At 41.0% G+C, this 18,942-nt stretch overlaps 1 protein-coding gene across 2 annotated transcripts; it reads right to left on the bottom strand.

Annotated features, from left to right (window-relative positions):
• Nucleotides 1–1,242: 1,242 nt before the first annotated feature.
• Nucleotides 1,243–18,834, bottom strand: LOC114151554 (sodium-dependent phosphate transport protein 2B-like). 2 transcript variants are annotated; one of them, XM_028028832.1, is made up of 13 exons: nucleotides 17,709–18,834; nucleotides 6,255–6,302; nucleotides 6,021–6,152; nucleotides 5,797–5,925; nucleotides 5,517–5,660; nucleotides 4,380–4,491; nucleotides 4,103–4,298; nucleotides 3,926–4,021; nucleotides 3,559–3,670; nucleotides 2,945–3,112; nucleotides 2,564–2,680; nucleotides 2,358–2,482; nucleotides 1,243–2,195 (listed from the first exon to the last, which is right to left on the bottom strand). In XM_028028832.1, the coding sequence occupies exons 2-13, from the start codon at nucleotides 6,298–6,300 to the stop codon at nucleotides 1,647–1,649; spliced, it is 1,926 nt and encodes a 641-aa protein (XP_027884633.1). In that variant the 5' UTR covers nucleotides 6,301–6,302; nucleotides 17,709–18,834; the 3' UTR covers nucleotides 1,243–1,646. The 2 variants fall into 2 exon arrangements, with proteins under 2 accessions (XP_027884633.1, XP_027884632.1); XM_028028831.1 differs by lacking the exon at nucleotides 17,709–18,834 and adding an exon at nucleotides 7,476–7,577.
• Between the last annotated feature and the right edge of the window lie 108 nt (nucleotides 18,835–18,942).

The raw sequence follows: 18,942 nt of genomic DNA, 5'->3' as shown, positions 1-18,942 counted from the left end.
TTGCAACAGCGTCTTCACAGGTCTGTCCAACAAATCAATCAAACAGCTGCAGCTGATCCAGATGCTGCTGCTGGCGTTCTGACTAGAACCAGGAAGATAGAGCACATAACACCAGTTTTAAAGTCCCTCCACTGGCTCCCTGTAGCTCAAAGAATAGACTTTAAAATACTGTTGTTAGTTTATAAATCACTGAATGGCTTAGCACCACAATACATTAAAGATCTGCTGTTGTTGTATCAACCTTCCAGATCTCTCAGGTCTGCCGGTTCTGGTTCTGCTCTGCATCCCCAGAACCAGAACCAAACGAGGAGAAGCAGCTTTCAGCATCTATGCACCACAAATTTGGAACAAACTTCCAGAAATCTGTAAAACAGCTGAAACACTGACTTCCTTTAAATCTCGACTAAAAACCCACCTGTTTAGAATTGTATTTAAAATGTAATCAATTACAAATTTATTGATGGAACTTGACTTAATGCTGTGTTTTGATTATTGATTCTATGTTGCATTGTGTTTCTGTGTTTGTAATGATGTAAAGCTCTTTGAAATGCCTTGCTGCTGAAATGTGCTATACAAATAAAATTTGATTGATCGATTACGACTTCTCTACATGTAAAAATGGTCTCTAGTGTAACATAAGGACAAATTCTACCTATTCAGCTGCGTGTTTTTGTCGCTTTGTAATTACGTGGTTTCAGAATGACATTCATCTCTTCGTTCAGCACACCAACGCTACACTGCAGAAACACCAAGTCTTTCCAAGTAGTTTTAGTTTAGTTTCTAGTGCAACTCTCTTAGCGCACTTGAAATAAGGCAAAACTAACGAGTAACTTCAGCAAGAGATATAGGAGCTTCTTTTAACTAAACAAAAAAATCCTTAATATTGATGGAAAAGGATCCGTTTCATCAGCAGATTATTTCACTTGTAACATGGGAGAAATGTCTTGTATTAAGTGGAATAATTATTGGAACTAGCACTTTTTCATCAATATTAAGTACTTATTGACTCTAAGCAAACTCCTAAATCTTGCTTAAAAGTTACTGGTGAGTTAGTTTTGTCTCATTTCAAGTGTACTAAGATATTTGCAGTGTGACTTCCTCACCAGTCATGTGAAACCTGCTGGAGCAGCTCAGTCTGAGTCACAAATTAGCTAAATATGTCATGTTGAGTAGAAAAAAAATTATCGCAAGCTGTAATTTACGAACATAACAAACAAACCATATTCAAAAGACGACAAAGTAGTACTTTAAAAATAGCCATTTTTTACATGTACAAATATTACACAGTTTTAAATACTGAGTGTTAGCATAGGCAAATAATAATGAATTTAAAATGCTACATTGGAATCCAAAATGTTCAGATGTGAAACAAATTTTCAAATAATAAAAAAAGCTTGTATTCACAGAAACCTATATGTGAACTTATAGAAGACAGGCGGTATGTACATTGATTTGGGAAACATTAAATAAATGTGTGGCAGTTTTGTCCGTAGTCTCCAAGGCAACAGGCAGTGTATATTACAGTTTGTCATTAGATAATCAACACCTTACCACAACCTGAGAAGGAATGAACAATTGCAAAATCTGTCACGAGAATACAGTTGCATTAAGTATTGCACCCGCTCACAGGAAACCCCGCGATGAAATCAGAACTGCGTCGCTCTCTCGCTCTCCATCTTTTCTTCGTCTCTGGACATGGCGGGGTTGTCGTAAGTCGCCAGGCTCTTCCTGCTGGCCCTGGAGATCTTCTCCGCCTCTTCGTCCTTTCGGCAGCAGCTGCTGCACTTGCAGCAGCAGCAGCAGTGTCTGCCACAGAGGAACATGGAGGTCGTTATCACTTTGTCCCACGGCGCCATGGAGTGCAGGGGCCGGGGCAGGAAGTCCCAGTTGCGAAGGAACTTGGGCAAGAAGCGGGCGCATCGCGACTGCATCACGTTGATGACAATCACGAATATGGCGAGGGCCGCGATGGGCACGCCGACGCCGACCAGGATCTGCCAGCCGGCTATGGACAGTCCAAACACGGCCAGGGGGAACACTAAGAAGCACAGGAAGAGGTAGAGAGCTGCAAACCAGCGGTATTTGGCGGTTTTGTTCCCGAGGCCTCTGGCTAATCTGATGGGCACCCGCATGAAGGGGATTGGATACCACAGGAGGATACCCATGATGTTGAAGAAGAAGTGGCAAAGTGCAATCTAGGCAAGAAGAGAACACGCACATTACATACATGTCTTAACAAATAAGCGATATTAAGCACAAAATAAGCGTGAGAAGCTGACTAGAGGGGCGGTATTATGCGTTTTCCAGCCACATTGTGCCTTTTTAAAGCACAATCAAATAACTACATTACTACATACCTGCAGCGAGTTGCCTAACTTATCTCCAGTGCTAGCCATTGCGGCCAGTATGGCGGTTGTTGTTGTGCCGATGTTCGACCCCAGGGTCAGCGGGTAAGCTCTCTCAAGGGAAATGACACCAATACCTGGCAAATGAAGACAGACAAGATTTAAGTCTGGATGTAAAATCAAACAAAAAGAATTTAAGTGGATCCAAGGCGACTTACCGACAAGAGGTGTTATAGCCGATGTGAAGACGGAGCTGCTCTGAACAATGAAGGTCATCCCGGCTCCCACCAAAATTGCAATGTAGCCAGTAACCCAACCAAAGGGGAAGGGGAAGTCTGGAACAGAACAACAAGTTTGGATCTAATGAGCTGGTAGCATATGATGACTACCACAAAAAAAGAAAAGTACTCGTACAAAACAGAATTTGTGCCTGAGCTCTCTGAGCGACGCTCCAGTACTGTTGGACCTGGAGTCCAGCCAGGAGCAACAGGAGGGCTGTGCCTGTGCTGCTCATCAAGAATCACCACGACGACGCAGGTGCGCTGACTATCAAACAGGCTTCAGAAAGCATGTGAACGTGTGGTGCTTAATGTCTGTACCTGTGTTGAGCACTTTCTTGATGACCACAGCCACTTGTCCTTTGAGCATAGAGTTGAGCAGCTTGACGATGAGGATGAGACAGGTGCAGAGAACGAGCAGAGAGAGCGCCAGCAGAATCAGGCCTATGGCGAGGTCTGGCAACTCAGCGTAGGCGAAGATGTGCTTGCCTGCAAATAAGTGTCAACATTTACAATGAGCGACCTCACTGTAAACTCTCTTAGACGTTTCAAGCTTCTGAGACGACTGGAAGTGTGTTTTGCGCAAAAGAACGCAGTAAGAATGAAGCACACAAAGCCAAACAAGTGATTTACTTTAAGCGTGAGCAGAATACTTTGAGTAAGTGATCCACGTAAAGGACTTGTGCTGGAGAAAGGCTGCATGAAAAGACTTATTCAGCAAGATAGACACTGAAGCTGAGGCATAAACCGAGGCACTGCAGCATCTCAATGGTTGGCATTGTCCACACATCAGAGGAGCCTTGTTTTGGCCAAATGGCCCGCTTACGTTTCACTGAGCTTTAGTGGATCAGGTTGTCCTGATTGCTTTGTAGTAGTCCCTCAACCACCCCCCAAAAAAGAAGGGAAGAAAGACAAAACATTCAGGGAGGCATTACATCTCTCAAGGTAGTTGGTCCATGTTTGGTTCATCTGAGTCCAGGTCTGGTTTCCCTCCATCCAACAGACGTAACCTGCAGGGCAGCTGTCCACGGTGGCATTCCAGAAAGTCTGAGACATGTCCCAAAAAAAGTGAGGGAACACAGTAAGCAATCCAGCAGCAGACAATCATCTTCCTGTTATAGCAAGCAACATTAATTCCTTTTAAAGAACATGACCTCACACAATGGAATCACTGTGGTCACAGATCGGGAAGGACAATATCAGTGATTTAGAGGAAGGATAACAGACTCTATTATCCTTCCTAGACTCTAATTTTTGCGACTGATTTTTCTTCATGTGCTGCAGCAATTGTTGATTTCTTACCGTGTTTTTCTCTGTCTTGCACCATCTTTTGACCAGACTCTTGTTCCTAGCATCGCCAGTGCCAGTTGCGATGTCAGTGATCACCGATTTGTCCAGCTGAGAGGACAAGGAAGTGTTTCATTTGCCCGAATCTTGAACAGTACATCCAAACCCTCCCATCTCGACTCATTTTGTCACCTGGATGATGGAGCTGGTGAGGGGGTCCGTGATGACCTTCAGCAACTCGGGCGCGTCCTCTCCAGACTCGATGTTGAAGGACTTGATCAGGAGGTCGGTGAGTCTGAAGAGGACGCCCGTCGCTGCTTCCAAAGGCAGAAGGACTATCACAGACAGCCAATTGAAGAAGTCGTGGACGGTGGCGCCAGCGAACGCCCTAAAAGTAAAGAAAGCAATGCGGTGAACACTTTGCTGGAGGTCACCCTTTGCATTTTATTACTTCCTGGTTCCTGTTTACCTGCGGAACTCATTTCGGTCTCCGGCTTGCATCACAGCCACGATGGTGTTGGTGACCGACGTGCCGATGTTGGCCCCCATGATGATCGGTACTGCAGATTTGACGTCCAGCACTGAACAAAAGCAGAAGCATTAATTGATGGGTCTCAATAATCCTGCTGTCATGCTTGCATTTACTGTTGGCCTAAGTTAAGAATTAGAAAAACGTATCTTGAGTTTTCAGTCTCAAGGTACGTCGCAATCAATCATGCACTGATTTGTCCAGTTTTGAACCACTGACAATAACTTTTTAACGATCATGTAAGTTATTACATTATTGACTGACTGTTGTATTTTTGGCATAAACTTTTAGCATGCTTCCATGTTGATGTTGACCTTCAGGTCTTTCAGGTCGGAAAGCCATTCTTATCCTAATCGGTAACGCTCCGTAGATTTTCTAACAGATTATTTTGGAGCTGGGCTGCTCCAAAAATAATAATAATATCACATTCAATAAGGAAATATAAATCGGAGGAATACTTTTTGGCTTAGCTGTGCTTTGATAAATAAGTTCAATGTTCTGAGATTCAGAAGCCGGATTGTAGTCATGTGACCTACAAGTGTTTTCAGAGCTAACATGCTATCACAAGGTTTCATTTAAACAAAACAATCAAGTAATAACTTATAACTCTACTTTATAATTGTTCTTTTCCTCACTGGGCTTTTCAAATTTCAAATCAGCCAGTTCGGCCGTTATTATGCCATTTACAAAGTTTACCCAGTTACGGTTTCAGAGCTATTTAAGTTTCCCACTTTCCAGTCCTTTTCATGAGATGTCCGAGGAAGCAAAATCAATAATGGAATTTTTTCTCAGGCTGTGTGAAATATGCAGCAACACAGCGCTCGTTGGTCCTCTACTACTTGTTGCGTCACACAAACTAGAAAGTTTTTAAACATGTGTGTGCTTAGAAATATTTATGGTGGTCCAAAACCAAGGTTATGACCTAAAGTGTTACACGGCCGACTGCATCGTCTACCTGTCAGCCTTACTGACTGACGTCAGCATTACTCTATTAAGAGAAAAGGTATTTTAGCACAAAATGATCATTCAGTGAGACCCTCATGGTGACGGTCCTTGTCCGTAAAGAGTCTTGCTTACATCCAGAAGACACCATGCTGACCACAATAGACGAGGAGGTGCTGGAGCTTTGCACCAGCACTGTGACTAACACCCCGATCACCAGCCCAGCCACGGGGTTGGACAACACAGCGCTGTCCTGGAAGATGTCACCAGCCGCTTTGCCTGTACATACACAAACCTCAAGGTTCAACGGTGAAGTACTTCATAGGCTACACGCCACGAAAGCACCCTATTGTCTAATACAGAACACAAATGTGCAATGAGTCACAGTGACCCACGGCACTAATTTGGTTTTCACCTCCGACTAGCTGGAAAGCAGAGCTGAGAACATCCAGCGAGCAAATAAACAGGTAGAGTAATCCGAGCAGCAGAATCAGCTTCACAATGGCAGTCAGCACTCTCATTATCTTCCCTCGTGTGTCCAGCTCTGTGCGGCAGGAAAGAAAAAAACCCAAAACAAAACACTGAGTCAGAGTCAGCTTTTAGAAAAAGGAATGGGATGAGGACGGCCAGCTGCCTCACCTGACCACTTGATCCCGGTGTCTTTGAGTTCTGGGAGATCCCAGGGATCGTCCTCAGGAGGCTCCTCATTCTCCAGGTCCAAGGTGGAGTAAGGTGGTGGAATATCCTTATCTTTACCCTTAGACCTGTCACCTAATGAAAGACAAACAGAGGGATTGGAAAACACCGGTGTTAATGACAGCTTGAAGGACTTTAGAAGTATCCAAAAAAAAAGAAAAGAGAAAAAGAGCCTACTCATGGTGGAGGATGAGTCGTTCCCCTCCTGTGGTCTCGGAGCCATGACTGTTGGAAAAATGACAAGAAGTTAAAAGAATGAAGTCGAAGGAATGAAGAAACACAAAGCAGACCTGATGTGACTTTTAGGGCTCGACCGGGGTTTTGGTCGTCACATTGACTGTTAATGCCACTCTACAGAGCGATACGAAAACCTGCTGAGCTGGCGGTGGTTGTTTTGTGAAACATAACAACATAACATAACATAACAACAAAAAAAAATCCAGACGAGGTGATTTTGTCATTTTCACAAGTTGTCTTTCATGCTGTTAGCCAGGTGTCCACTATTAAAGGCACTCATGTTTTTATCTGGAAAAATCTAAATTTAAAGTTATAAGTAGATGGGGGTTTTTTGGGAGCAAAATGTTCCAATACTGCTTTTCCAATAGTTTTGTTGATCTTTGAGAGTTGACTTTCTGATTCAGATTTTGACTCGTTTTTATTATGAATCGGGAAGATTTACATATAAAGCCCTACCACCACAAACATTGTTTTTTTTTAAAGTGAAAAGATATTTGTACTAATTTCTATAATGGTGTCTAAATGCCATCAAAACGTGCTGGTGCTTATCTCGGTCAATTTTCTAAATAAATTCAACTCTTTAAAAATATTTTTTCTGGAGGAAAGAAGGACAATCTGTTTACATAAAAAAAAAATAAAAAAAAAAAAATCTGTCACCAGTCAGACTGATTTACAATGGAAAGAAATCACAATTTCTACTGAAACATCTTACTAATAGGGATGACCGACATTGCTTTGCGGTTGGTTGTCACAAAGTGTGAGAGTTTCCTGAATGGTTAATTATTACGTTTAACTACAATTAATTTACAAAATAATAATAATAATAATAATAATAATAATAATAATAATGAGACCCATTTTAAATCAGTAACCTGAACTTTGATTTAAAGAAGAATGATTCAGTTATGATCGATTCAAGAGTAAAAAAGCCTGACAACTTCAGGAGTATGAGATACAAAAGGCTCTTTATGTTGTAGCAGACAGAGATTTAAAAAAACCAAAAACAATCACAATCATCATCAGAGTCAAAGAAATAACCTCGCGTTTTTTCCCCAAAACGCAGGTGCACCTCTTCAGCTCCGAATCGTAAATAAGGAAGTTTCCTTTTCTAAACGCCTTAAGCCCGTTTCGTCTCGGTGTCAAACGGGGGAACCTACTCACCTGCAGATGAGCGCCTGTGTGTCCGGAGCCGCCGTGTTCACCTGGGTTACCTGACGCTTTGCTCCCACGCGCCGCGCCGCCTTTATAGAGCCAGCTGCGGCGCGCGCGCCCGCCCGCCCCGATCGGTTCAAAGGTCGCGCACCTTGGGCCAGAGTACGAGTAGGGCAAAAAAAAAAAGAAACTTTGCGCCGCAGCAGCAGCAGCAACAACAGCAGCAGCATTTACCCGGTACGCCGCCTCGCTGATAACAGAGCCAATAATCTGATTAATAATAGTTACTCACGTCGCTGACAGAAACGACACGAGGAACTTCCTTTGAATCTTCTTCACTTAAAATGACCTTCATGGAAGACCTTACTGGCTCTTAATAAGGCTAAAAAATGCCAACACGGAGCAGTTATAAATGTTTAGTGTGGCTTGGAAACGTTTGGAGCCTCAGGTGGCGTCATAAAGGAAGCTGCCCTCTGGTTTCTGGAAAAGGAACTATTTTAAACCTTTAAAGTTGAGAGGAAGGTCACATGCTGAGTTCCCTGCAGTGACTTGGCTTATGAAACAATTGCTTTTCATTATACATTTATTATTTCTAAACAAGCATGCGGTCAAGATGCTGCCTTAAAGATTTCCGCAGTTTTTTATTGTGCTCACACTTCGAAGAAGAAGGCAAAGAAAAACCGATTAAATACAATCATTTTTAATTTGAGCATAAAAAGCTGTCCAGACCAGTGTGGCTCTTATGTGAAAATATAATCCACCTCCTTGTTAAATAAAATGTATAATTAACCACACGTCTTGGATAGCTGAGAATAAACACAGCAGTGGAAAAAAAAAAAAAGAACTAAAAAAAAAACCACGAAGCTGGCTTAATGATCTCAAAAGCAACATATCATTGGCCGATTTGGAGAAAATAAAAGAACAGATGAGGAATACCGTAAATAAGTAGGTCAGTGTAAGAAAACCTTATTTTTATAAGCTCAGAGAATAAACTTTAAAATGCTGCTGTTAGTTTATAAATCACTGAACAGTTTAGCACCACAACACATTAAAGTTCTGCTGCTGTATCAACCTTCCAGACCTCTCAGGTCTCCTGGTCCTGCATCAGAACCAGAACCAAACATTGGAGGCGGAGCATTCAGCTTCTATGCGCCGCAAATCTGGAACAAACGTCCAGAAAACTGCAAACCCGCTGAAACACTGAGCTCCTTTAAATCAAGCCTAACAACCCAGCAGTTTACAGTTGATTAATAATAACTGGAACATTGGACAAATGTATTTGTTGTGTATTTGCTTGATGATTTTGACAAAATTGTAATGTTAATCGCTTGTTTCAGAATTGACTTTTACGGCGTGAAGCACTTTCAACTGTCTTGTTGCTGAAATGTGCTGCACTGTACAAATAAACCTGACTTGAATATTAATCCCAGAATGCACTGCAATAACCTTTCGGTTCTAAAGGCAAGAGGAGAACTTTGCACAAACATCATGTTTTTTGATAAAAAAAAAACTCTGCCCTGAAGGAAGCCGTCCCTTTATCCGGCACCGCAGGAAACTTTTTTTCTTTTTTGCTTGCCGAAGGGAGATATATAAATCTGGATCCAAAGTAAATATTCCGTCTACCGTCTCGGTGACTGAATTCTGGCTGAGAAACGAGCCAGAATTGTTTCGGCTTATTTGAAATCTTGAAGGAATCTTTAAATGATGGATTCCTTAAGCAGAGACGCCGTCTCTGATCCGGCGAACGTCGGAGATAAACTCAAGTCCTTCATCTGTTGTATTTTAACGCCGCAGCCTGAGCAGGCAGGTATTCATTCCAAGGCTGAAACTATTTGGCTGTTCTTTCCTCATAATCAGCTGGTGCCCTTGATAAGTTTGATCTAGTAACTAACTTTGTTAATAACTGCATTCTGCATATATTCGTGGCCAAACTAAGCCTAATGTCACACCGCATATCTTTCAAAGGTCAAAAGCCATAAACCTCCCTGCCCCCACTATCTGAAAGTGTGTCTTTAAATAGAAGATATTCACCTTTTGTTTGTGTTGTATAACCGTTCAGTGAATATTTTAGAAAAATGAATAGAACAACACAGAAAGGAGAATGTCCATCAGTTTGTGACCTAAAGTCTAATTAAACTTGGGTTTTAAAGTAGGACAACGGCTGAATGACTACAGGAAAAAAAAATAAGGGAAAGATTTGAGGGGCATAGTCAAAGTCTGGAATTAAATCTGAATGAGATACAGACGAATAATCTGATTTTTTGGTGTAATTTCAAACATTAAGTGCGACAAAACATCACAAACAGAAGAAATCAGTAAGTTTAAAAATACTATTTTCACTGCACTGTTTCAGAACACACACTAGCTAACAACACACACACACACACACACACACACACACACACACACACACACACATATGGTTATAGCTCCCTGAATTTGTCTTATGCTCATAGTGAGATACTGCGTCGATAGGACTGCAACAACAACCCGTTTTACATCTGAAATAAAAGCTGTGTATATAAGTGAATGATTAAACCCTGGTCGTGTTTCAGCTACTCCCAAAATGCTGTAAAATAATCATGATAAATTTAGTGTGGCGTCAATAAAACGACTTCACAGAGTTGAAGGGGGGGGGGAACAAAACTCTGCACATCTGACATAAGATTAATAAAAATGTATATATAAATATACTGTATGTATTAAATAGACAAAAAATTGTTTTCAAATGAATGCTGTGATTATTATGATGCAGTAATGTTGCTACTGATTCTGGTTTGGCTCTTCCACACAACTCGCTTGTTTTGCAAAAACGCCAGGCTTTACATATGTGTATTAGTTTTCAATAAAAATAATTTCTCCACACTGTGAGAGCAACAAACACGAGTCAAAAGACTCCCGACGTGCCTGAATGGATCACCAAAATAAACTAATCTTGCTATATTTGGGGCTTAAACACAGTATATGATTGGTTTTGTTTTGCTTTTTCCACCCCATCTTATAGCTTCAAAACAATAGCTCACGACCAGAAATCAATGATTACCCAGAGCTGACCTAAACTACCAATCAGATGAGTGCATTCTGCAACTAGAGGCAGAGTCTAGAAGAAATATTATGGTATGGGTTAGACGTTAAGAAACTTTAAAAAAAAAAAAAAAAATTCAAATTAGGTTGTATAATCTCATAACACCTATTACATAATCACAAAATCTCCCCTTTCACCCTCCCATAATGATAATAGACCAAAGAAGACAAACTCTACAGGGACACATGAGGATGATTACAAGATATCTACAAGGAAAAAAAATAAAAAAGTCATGAGGTGTGTCCTGAGTAGCAGATGAAGTAGAGACATGACACATGGACTAAAAATATGTCTCCCTGTTTGTTTTGTAACGCTGCGTTTAGCTCCTGTAGGTAACAACATTGTCCAAACTCCTTGAACTTTATCTCACTTCCCCCCCCCCCCCCCCCCCCCCCCCCCCCCCCCCCATGTCCACAGCCTCAAACTTCACTGGGGATTATTTCGATTTCATGTGACATTGGCAGCAAAAAATGAGTGTATAATTCTAACATTTGTATTTTGCTTCCTCTTACTCTGATGGCCCCAGAGCGTGCGGCGGAGCCGCTCAGAGTTCAGCGGATGACGGGCCGAGCTAAATGCAATCCTGTTAGAGACGCTGCGGAAGACTGGAGACGGGGCAGAGGTTTCTGGTAGGAGAACCACATTGAACATGCAGACAGAGCGACAATTTTATGAAAATTAGCTGTTTTGCAAAAAGAAAAAAAAAAGATGGAAGAAAAAGCTAGGAAGGTATGCCTTTCGGGAGCAGGAATCATGCAAAACCTTAAGATTGTTGTGGAAAATTGTACAATACTATGTATTGTTTTTTTCACAACTTAGCACCCATTTACATATTTTGTCACAGACAGAAAAATATTCCATTGGAGTTTTATGTGGACGACCAACACAAAGTGGTACACAATTATAAAGTAGAAAGAAAATTATACATAATTCAACACTTCTTTTTTTTTTAAACAAATAAAACACTAAAAAGCGAGGAAAGGTTCAAGGAGTATGAATACTTTTGCAAACTACTGCATGTTAGTCTGTTGCATACAAAATGACAAACTATGAAATAGTTCAAATGGTGTGAATCCTTTCCAGCGTACATGTGCCGGACCATATCCGAAACATTATCAGAGGAAACCTGTCTCTATGAAAGATATTACTAATTGATGAAACCCAACCGGATGACACTTGGCGTTTAGCAAAAATCTCCACACAAAGGGCCAAACTTATCTTAAACATGGGAAAACTTCAAGACTGAAACAAAAAATCAGGTCCTCTAGCCATGAGCAAGAGAGGAAAGTGTAATGCCGCCTCGTTTTAACTGACATCTAAAAAAACACCACCACAGCATTTTAACAGAAGCAGATGAGCCTCGTTCATTCGGGTCAAGTGTCATAAACAAACAGGTTCAAGACACTCTGGAACCAAAACATGAGATTAAAAATGTTGCTTGGGTCTTGTGACTGGGTAAAGAGGAGAAATGTTTACTGCAATAGACAATGTTAGGGATTAAAAAAATAAAAAAAACCCAAATAAATCAATTTAAGTTTTAAAACCCAGATTTCCGTGGATATTACAAATGAAGTCCTGCGAAGTAGGTAAGAAGCAGTTCATATCTTAATGAATATTATTGAGGTTAATTCCAACAGTGTTTGATGAAGCTCAAAATCCCTGAATTGTTCAATAGGTGCACCAGTAATGATCTTCCTGCGTGAAACACATACCAAAAACAAACGTTTAAGTTGATACCGAGCATTCGAAAAGGCAGTGTGAGAATTAAATATAGCCGTGCTCACCTAATATTATTCCATAGAATATTTCTGTTTTCAGATGCCAACTATAAACACTTCACTTGTTTAATTAAAAGATGTTTCACATACATATCTAAAGGTGATTGCCTTCTGTGTTAATAATAATAATAATAACAGTTTCAGTGTTAATAATTACCCAATGCATACGTGACAATGCATTAAGGCACATAAAATAGTATGAGCATTAAACTCCAATGTGTTTTTCAGAAAGTGTCAAATGTAAACCATCTGGTAATAATCTTGACATAATATCTAAGTCATCAGGTTGGTGCTTCGCAATCGACATCGGGACCACGACCCTGACATGTGGGCATCTTTATGTTCATATGATGGACTGGACAGTTTTCTGTGAGATGTTTGAAGCTTGGGATATTGTTGTCCAACCAAACGGCATTAAACTCTTCCACGTCTTTTTCTGTCCGCTGTGCTTCTTGCCGTTCATGACGCTGTGTGTTTGCTAATGTTCTCTAACCTCGGAAAACTGATATGAAATTAGAGTTGGGCGTTTATTTTATCAACGGTCATTGATAGTGATACGGTACTTGTCATGATAAGAATTGTGATTTATTGTTGTCACGATAAATCACAATGAAATGTTGAAAAAAAATCCCCTCTGCAGAACTGGCTGTAATGTGCGGATTGACATTTTCGCTATTTGCAGACTCTTCAATTGAAGTATCAACAAGTGTGGAAATGTGATTAAGCGCAATACAAATGGGAATGTTTTCCCAAGAGCTGTATTTGTGTTTTGTGGGACTACAATTACTGTGAGAAACAGTCACGGTCGTAACGGTTACCAAAAAGAGATGGAATTAACACTTCTTATCATCACTTTTATCGTGATCGCAATATTACCACAAAATATCGTGATGAGACTTTATGTCCATGTCGACCATGTCTGTATTAAATTCTACAGAAAATTGGGTGCGTTGGATTTTCTTGGGCGTATTCGGGAGGGGAGAAATAAATACATGCCACACTTTTCAGATGAATAATTATGAAGAACTTTGAAAGTCAAGTTTTCTTTGTCTTTATTATGCGTTGGCGTAGCACGCGGTCTCTCCATGTGACTTCTACAGATACAAGTATTAGATTATATATATACTGTATATATATATATATATATATATATAAGAGCACTTTGCGTGAAAGACCAACTATGTGCTGCTTTGTGTTGGTCTTTCACATTAAATCCCAACAAAATACATGACGTTTTGCGACTGTAATGTAACAAAAAGTGAAAATGTTCAAGAAATGTACAATTGTTTATAAAAATCAATGCTTGACAAATGCGTCCTGTTGTAGTTCACAACTTTATTACCATTGCTGGATTTTTATGGGGCACAATTCTAAGTGACTTTATTAGCTGCACGGATAACGGAGATACACGCAAGGTGGAGCCCTCAATCTCTAGCTGAACATTGATTCAATATCTTTTATTTATCTCTCTGATAATTGCCCATATGTACCGATTCCCAGAGCAGCAGCTTCTGTGCAGTGACAGTAGAGCCGTCTCGTAATGGGCGTTTTGATTCTCTTCAAAGCTTTCATTTTCCCTCCCTCCCCCACCCAGCCTTGACCTTTTCGTAGCCTTCGCAGTAACGTGGCGGGAGGACGACTGACAGCCCCGTGTGTTGCGAACCAATTAAACATAAAGAGCCACCTAAAAAGACATTTTTACAATTACCTCGGTTATTTATTGACTAACCCATCAGAATGGAGGCAGAACTTTTTCCTCCATGTGACTCCGGGAAGACCCACAGATGATGGAAGAGGATCAGTCCAGGCTTACCTTTGACCTTTGGAATGCTGCTTTCACCGCCTCTCCACCCACATAATCATGCGTTCATTCCCCCCACACAGTTCCAAATGAGTTCTGGACATTCTCCGTTTTATTTTCGGGCAGTTATCGAATGCAAGTCAATGATTGCCTGCCGGGGAGGTTGAGCTGTTTTTGCCGCGTTGCCATGCTGGCACAGTCCACAGAGGGTCAAACGGTTTTCGCCCGCGTGTTCCAGCCAGGGACGGCCAGCCCTGTAGTACTACACACACACCGTGCGTGGGTGGGCCGCGCAGTAAAACCATAAAACCGTGGCTGGTGGAGCTCGTCCAAACTGGCTGAATCCCTGCGGGTGGCGGAGCAACTATCGAGGTTCCAATCAGGCTGACACAGAAATGACCAGAGATGGAGGCGAGGAGGTCGGCGTGTTTCTGCCGCTTTTATCTTCCGCTGTCCTAAGAGGCCAAACTGGAAAAACAAAACGCGAACAAAAACAGCTTTAAATGGCCGCCAAGGGAATGTAGTAATCACAACAACGACTCGGCCTTTATTGTGTTTCGAGGCTCGGTTTGCTGGAGTTTTTTGGGGGGGTAACATTTGGAAACGTGTTGGCCCAGAAGAATCCTTTCAACTAACTCAGAAGTACGACAGTTATTTATCGGAGAGAGAACATGCTGCTAAAAGCGTATCCCGGTGAACCGAGTTCTGTTCTGCGGCCCTCAGATGGACACAGTTCCATTTCGGGCATTATAGACTAAAACAGAGCTCTCGAAAAGCAGCTCGCGTTTAGAAAAGTAGATTTTTCACACTCATTTCACATAAAAACGATAAACTTCCTTGTATTTTAATTAGGGTTTCACAAAATGGAGCCTAGAGTGTGGGGAAACAGACGCTCGGTTTTCCAAGTGCTGACGTAGGGCCGGACAAAATGACTCCAACGCATCGCAATAAAAGCGTTTCATATCTGTCAAAATCGATAATTATTGATTAGTTTTTTTATTTAAATTTATAAAATTCTGCCACACTGGTGGTATGATCTTTCCTGTGTCATCCAGTTTTCAATCCATTATTTTTTTAAATTATTTTTAAGCAGTTATGAGGCATGGTGGCGAAATATGAAATTGCTACTGCGCGAGCTTCTCAACAGGTTGTTGCTAGGTGACCAAAGACAAACTGAGTTAGTTGATGCCACTCAGCTTTGCTTAGCTTTCCTTGAGCATTTGAGCGGCTAAAGTCTTTACTCTGCCTACATCCCCCAGAATGCTGTGCAGTTCTAGCTCGGAATTCAGCGGAATTATTGAACATTCAATCAGACATATAATCTGCAGATATTGATCATGTGTGTATCGCAATATATATTGTTATTGATTTATTTTCCAGCCCTGCTGACAGCTGTGTTTTTTTCTGAGCTAATACTTTGTACCTTCTTTTCAAAAAAAAAAAAAAAAAAAGCTCAAACTCAGTCTGATCGAATGGAAAGTGTCTGTAAACACCAGACTCAATCCCAGATTACCAGATTATCATTTTTGATTTTCTGCCTATACTTTGACTGGGCCATTGTAACCATGCTTTGATTTGAGTTGTCAAAGCAATAATTAATGTTGAGTTTTGATCACTCATGTGTGCTGTCTCCCTCTCAGGCCTTGTTTTCAAACTGCAAACACGACCTCTAGTGGTTGGTTTCAGCAATGACTCGCTTGCATAAGGTTCATAACCAACAGTTGATTTTTCCACCTGTGCCACACTTTTTGGCACAACATATTTAACTGTGAGAAGTGGAAGGCTCACTAATGTTCCCTATTAAAACCTCTGAGGCCTTCGCGTCCATTTTCCACTTCTCCTTGTGTTGCCGCTTTTTTCGCCACGGTCAATAATTTATCTGAATAAGATGACACCGCGCACATCGCTCGCGTGACACGAGCTGGACAAATTATTTGTGCTGCTCTTCACATTAATGCCAACAGGATGCGGTCAGGAATGATACTGTGGCAGCGTTTCCTGTGAGCTGGATGCGAAGCTATCATTCATACATTTAATCATCTAATGAAGTCCACGTTAGCTTCAGCGGTTAGCGTCTCCACCCGTCATGTGGGGCACTGGGGTTCAGTCCCTGGCAGGTGTTCTTGATGAAAGCTATTCTCTTTCTCTTTTATTTCTCTCCATCCATCATGAGTTGCTCAGTTTTGCTTTTTAGATGGCCGTCCCTCCGTCGGGACCCAGTCAGAATCTGACTCCTTTCATTTTTATTAAGCGTTCTTCATTGGTCGCAAGTGAAAATAGAGTAATATTTTCTTCAATCAAATAAATCCCCCCCACTGTTTGTTTTTTTATTAAGCAAGTGAAGTGTAGAGAATAAAACTTTAGCTCTATGTCAAATCACACGCACACGTTGACTTTGTCTCTTCCACCCTAACTCTTGCCGTTTTGCTGTTGTTTTTTTTTTGTTAAATATGTTTTGGTATTTTTAAAGAGAAAGAAACTTTGAAGCTTCCTCTTCCTCCCATTGCCATGGCGAATCGCATTTTCTGCCTTCCATTGATGAAGGTTTCTGACATACTCGCACTCAAGCTTAACTAACAAAGCTAACTTGACTATGAAAATCCGGAGCCCCGTTTGCAGCCAATAAAAGAACTGATTTCTAAAACATCTTGAAATTGTTTTGATCCAAAACCTCCTTGAAAAACACGGTTACTACAAAACATAGCTTCACACCCCTGAATAAATTAACATATTACTTAAAAGTGAATAAATCTAATATATTATTGTGACGCACATGTATATTATATTTACAGCTTTGCCATTTTGTAAAATATAGTTTTACAAATGATCGATAAAAAATAAATAAAAATGTTGTGTTATGGCCTAGACGGTTATGAGCATTACAGCTAACTTGACAGTTATTAATTTGTCCAAAGGTCATGTGCGCGTTTATTCAGAGTAACTGCGTTCTACTCTGAATTTGTTTTCTGAAATACGGCCCTGAAGATAGTTCAGCTTCTTTGGATTTTATTTTGGATATCAGACTAAATGCACGCCATATTTTTAGATTTACTATAAGCAAAAATGAAAAGAAAGTAAAACAGTAAAATTCTACCAAAGTAAATTAAAGCTCGTGGCTAATGTGACCAGATGTAAAAAAGATTCAAGTCGTATTATGGCGTCTGTACACATTTAGAGGGCAGAAAGCTGCTGAAACCTTCCTGTCGAAGCTTCGTGAGGAACATGAACGATAAAAATCTGTCTCGGCTGCAACGCTGTGATCCTGGCTGACAGTGAGAATTTTCATTAAGTGTTTCATTAAGAGTTTAGTTAGAGAAAAATGTAATTAATCCAGTGTTTCTGCTACTTTAAGGCTCCTGTTTGTGGTTTGCTTAAAAGATTTTGTAATTAAGATGTGCAAAGATTGTACAACTGCACTGCTGGAAAATACTGTGTAAACATTCATTAGTTTTAAACAGACGCTGTAACATTTCACGTCACGACCTGCGTTTGGATTCTGGCTCCTCCGCGCAACCAGTAGAAGCAAACACACACAGAAAAAACGTATCCTATGTGTGTGATATTTTACAAAAACTCACTTTTTGCAGTGTGTTTGTTCAGCGTCTTCTTCTGTGTAGTTCCATCATCTACCAGCAGATGGAGGCAGAAGTATATGCAAAGAAAAAGTCAGTTCAGCAGCTTCATTTGAAGCTAAGCCTAACACATACAACAACGTCCAGAATAATTCATAACCCTGGCAGATTTAGATTTAAAGAAATCTTTAAACTTAACTACAAAGTATATTTAAATTATGTGAAAATGTGATACTGCAATGAACCGGTGATCTATGCTAAAAACAAAACAAAACAACAAACAAACAATTTCTGGAATTTCCCATTCCAGACTGGTTTGAGTTTGTGGGAGAATCCAAGGTTCTACAACCTTCCAAATCGTCCTTGCTGACCTAAAGTATCCTAACCACCACCCCGATTAACTGGGAGCAGCTGTTTTCATCGACATAGCAGGTGATAAACGGGAAGCGTCCCGCAGTCAATTTGTGGTGACGAGTAACGGCTGAAGCAAAGGGAGCTCAGTGAGGATCTGCGGCTGTGCATTACAGCCGACCACAGCTCAGGAAAAGGATTGAGGCCCCACAAAAGTTTTTACTTTTATTTCCGTGTTCATTGGTGCCCAGCTGCCTCAAATGAAATCTGAATCAAATACATCAGCAACGTGACAAACTGTGACCGAGTTCTGTAGATTTGAATACTGTGCGAGAAAGACGCCGTCATTATTTTAGCCTTTACTGACCTCAAAGTACTTCCGTACTTGTGTCTGATTATTGTTAGAAAAGAAAAGAGCGCTGAAATTCCCCTCAATCTTCCCAAGCCTGTGAGTTTGTTATTCGTAATACCTTAAAATCTAAAATTTTTTGTCTCAAGCTACAAGCTCATGTGGGAAAATCAGCTTGTCTCTCCGTCAAGGTAACCTATTTGCTGCAATTTATCTGGTCTGAGAAGAGGCCCTGCAGCTTTCTTTCTTTCTTTTTGCCTGAAGGCATCAGACAGTGCGTTCACCTGCACAGACATTTGCTTGACCTTGGCGGTGATTGATAGACTCTCCTGACTCATGAGTCCTCCACCCACCGCGGCGGCGGTCAGTCGGTCATCCGTCACTTGTTTTATCACACAGCAAGGAGTCATGGAGTGTTGAGAGGTAGAGCAGCCTGGGAAGCTGCATACACCAGCTCTGGATTTTTTAGGAGAGGGTTTGATGGAAAACTGCGGCATTAAACTTTGTGATGCCAGCAAACGGATGTGGCAGCTGATGGGT

The sequence above is a fragment of the Xiphophorus couchianus genome, chromosome 9 (genome assembly GCF_001444195.1).
Source record: "Xiphophorus couchianus chromosome 9, X_couchianus-1.0, whole genome shotgun sequence".
NCBI lineage: Eukaryota > Metazoa > Chordata > Actinopteri > Cyprinodontiformes > Poeciliidae > Xiphophorus > Xiphophorus couchianus.
The sequence above is the reverse complement of the archived record's forward strand: the minus strand, read 5'-3'. Positions and strand labels throughout refer to the sequence as shown.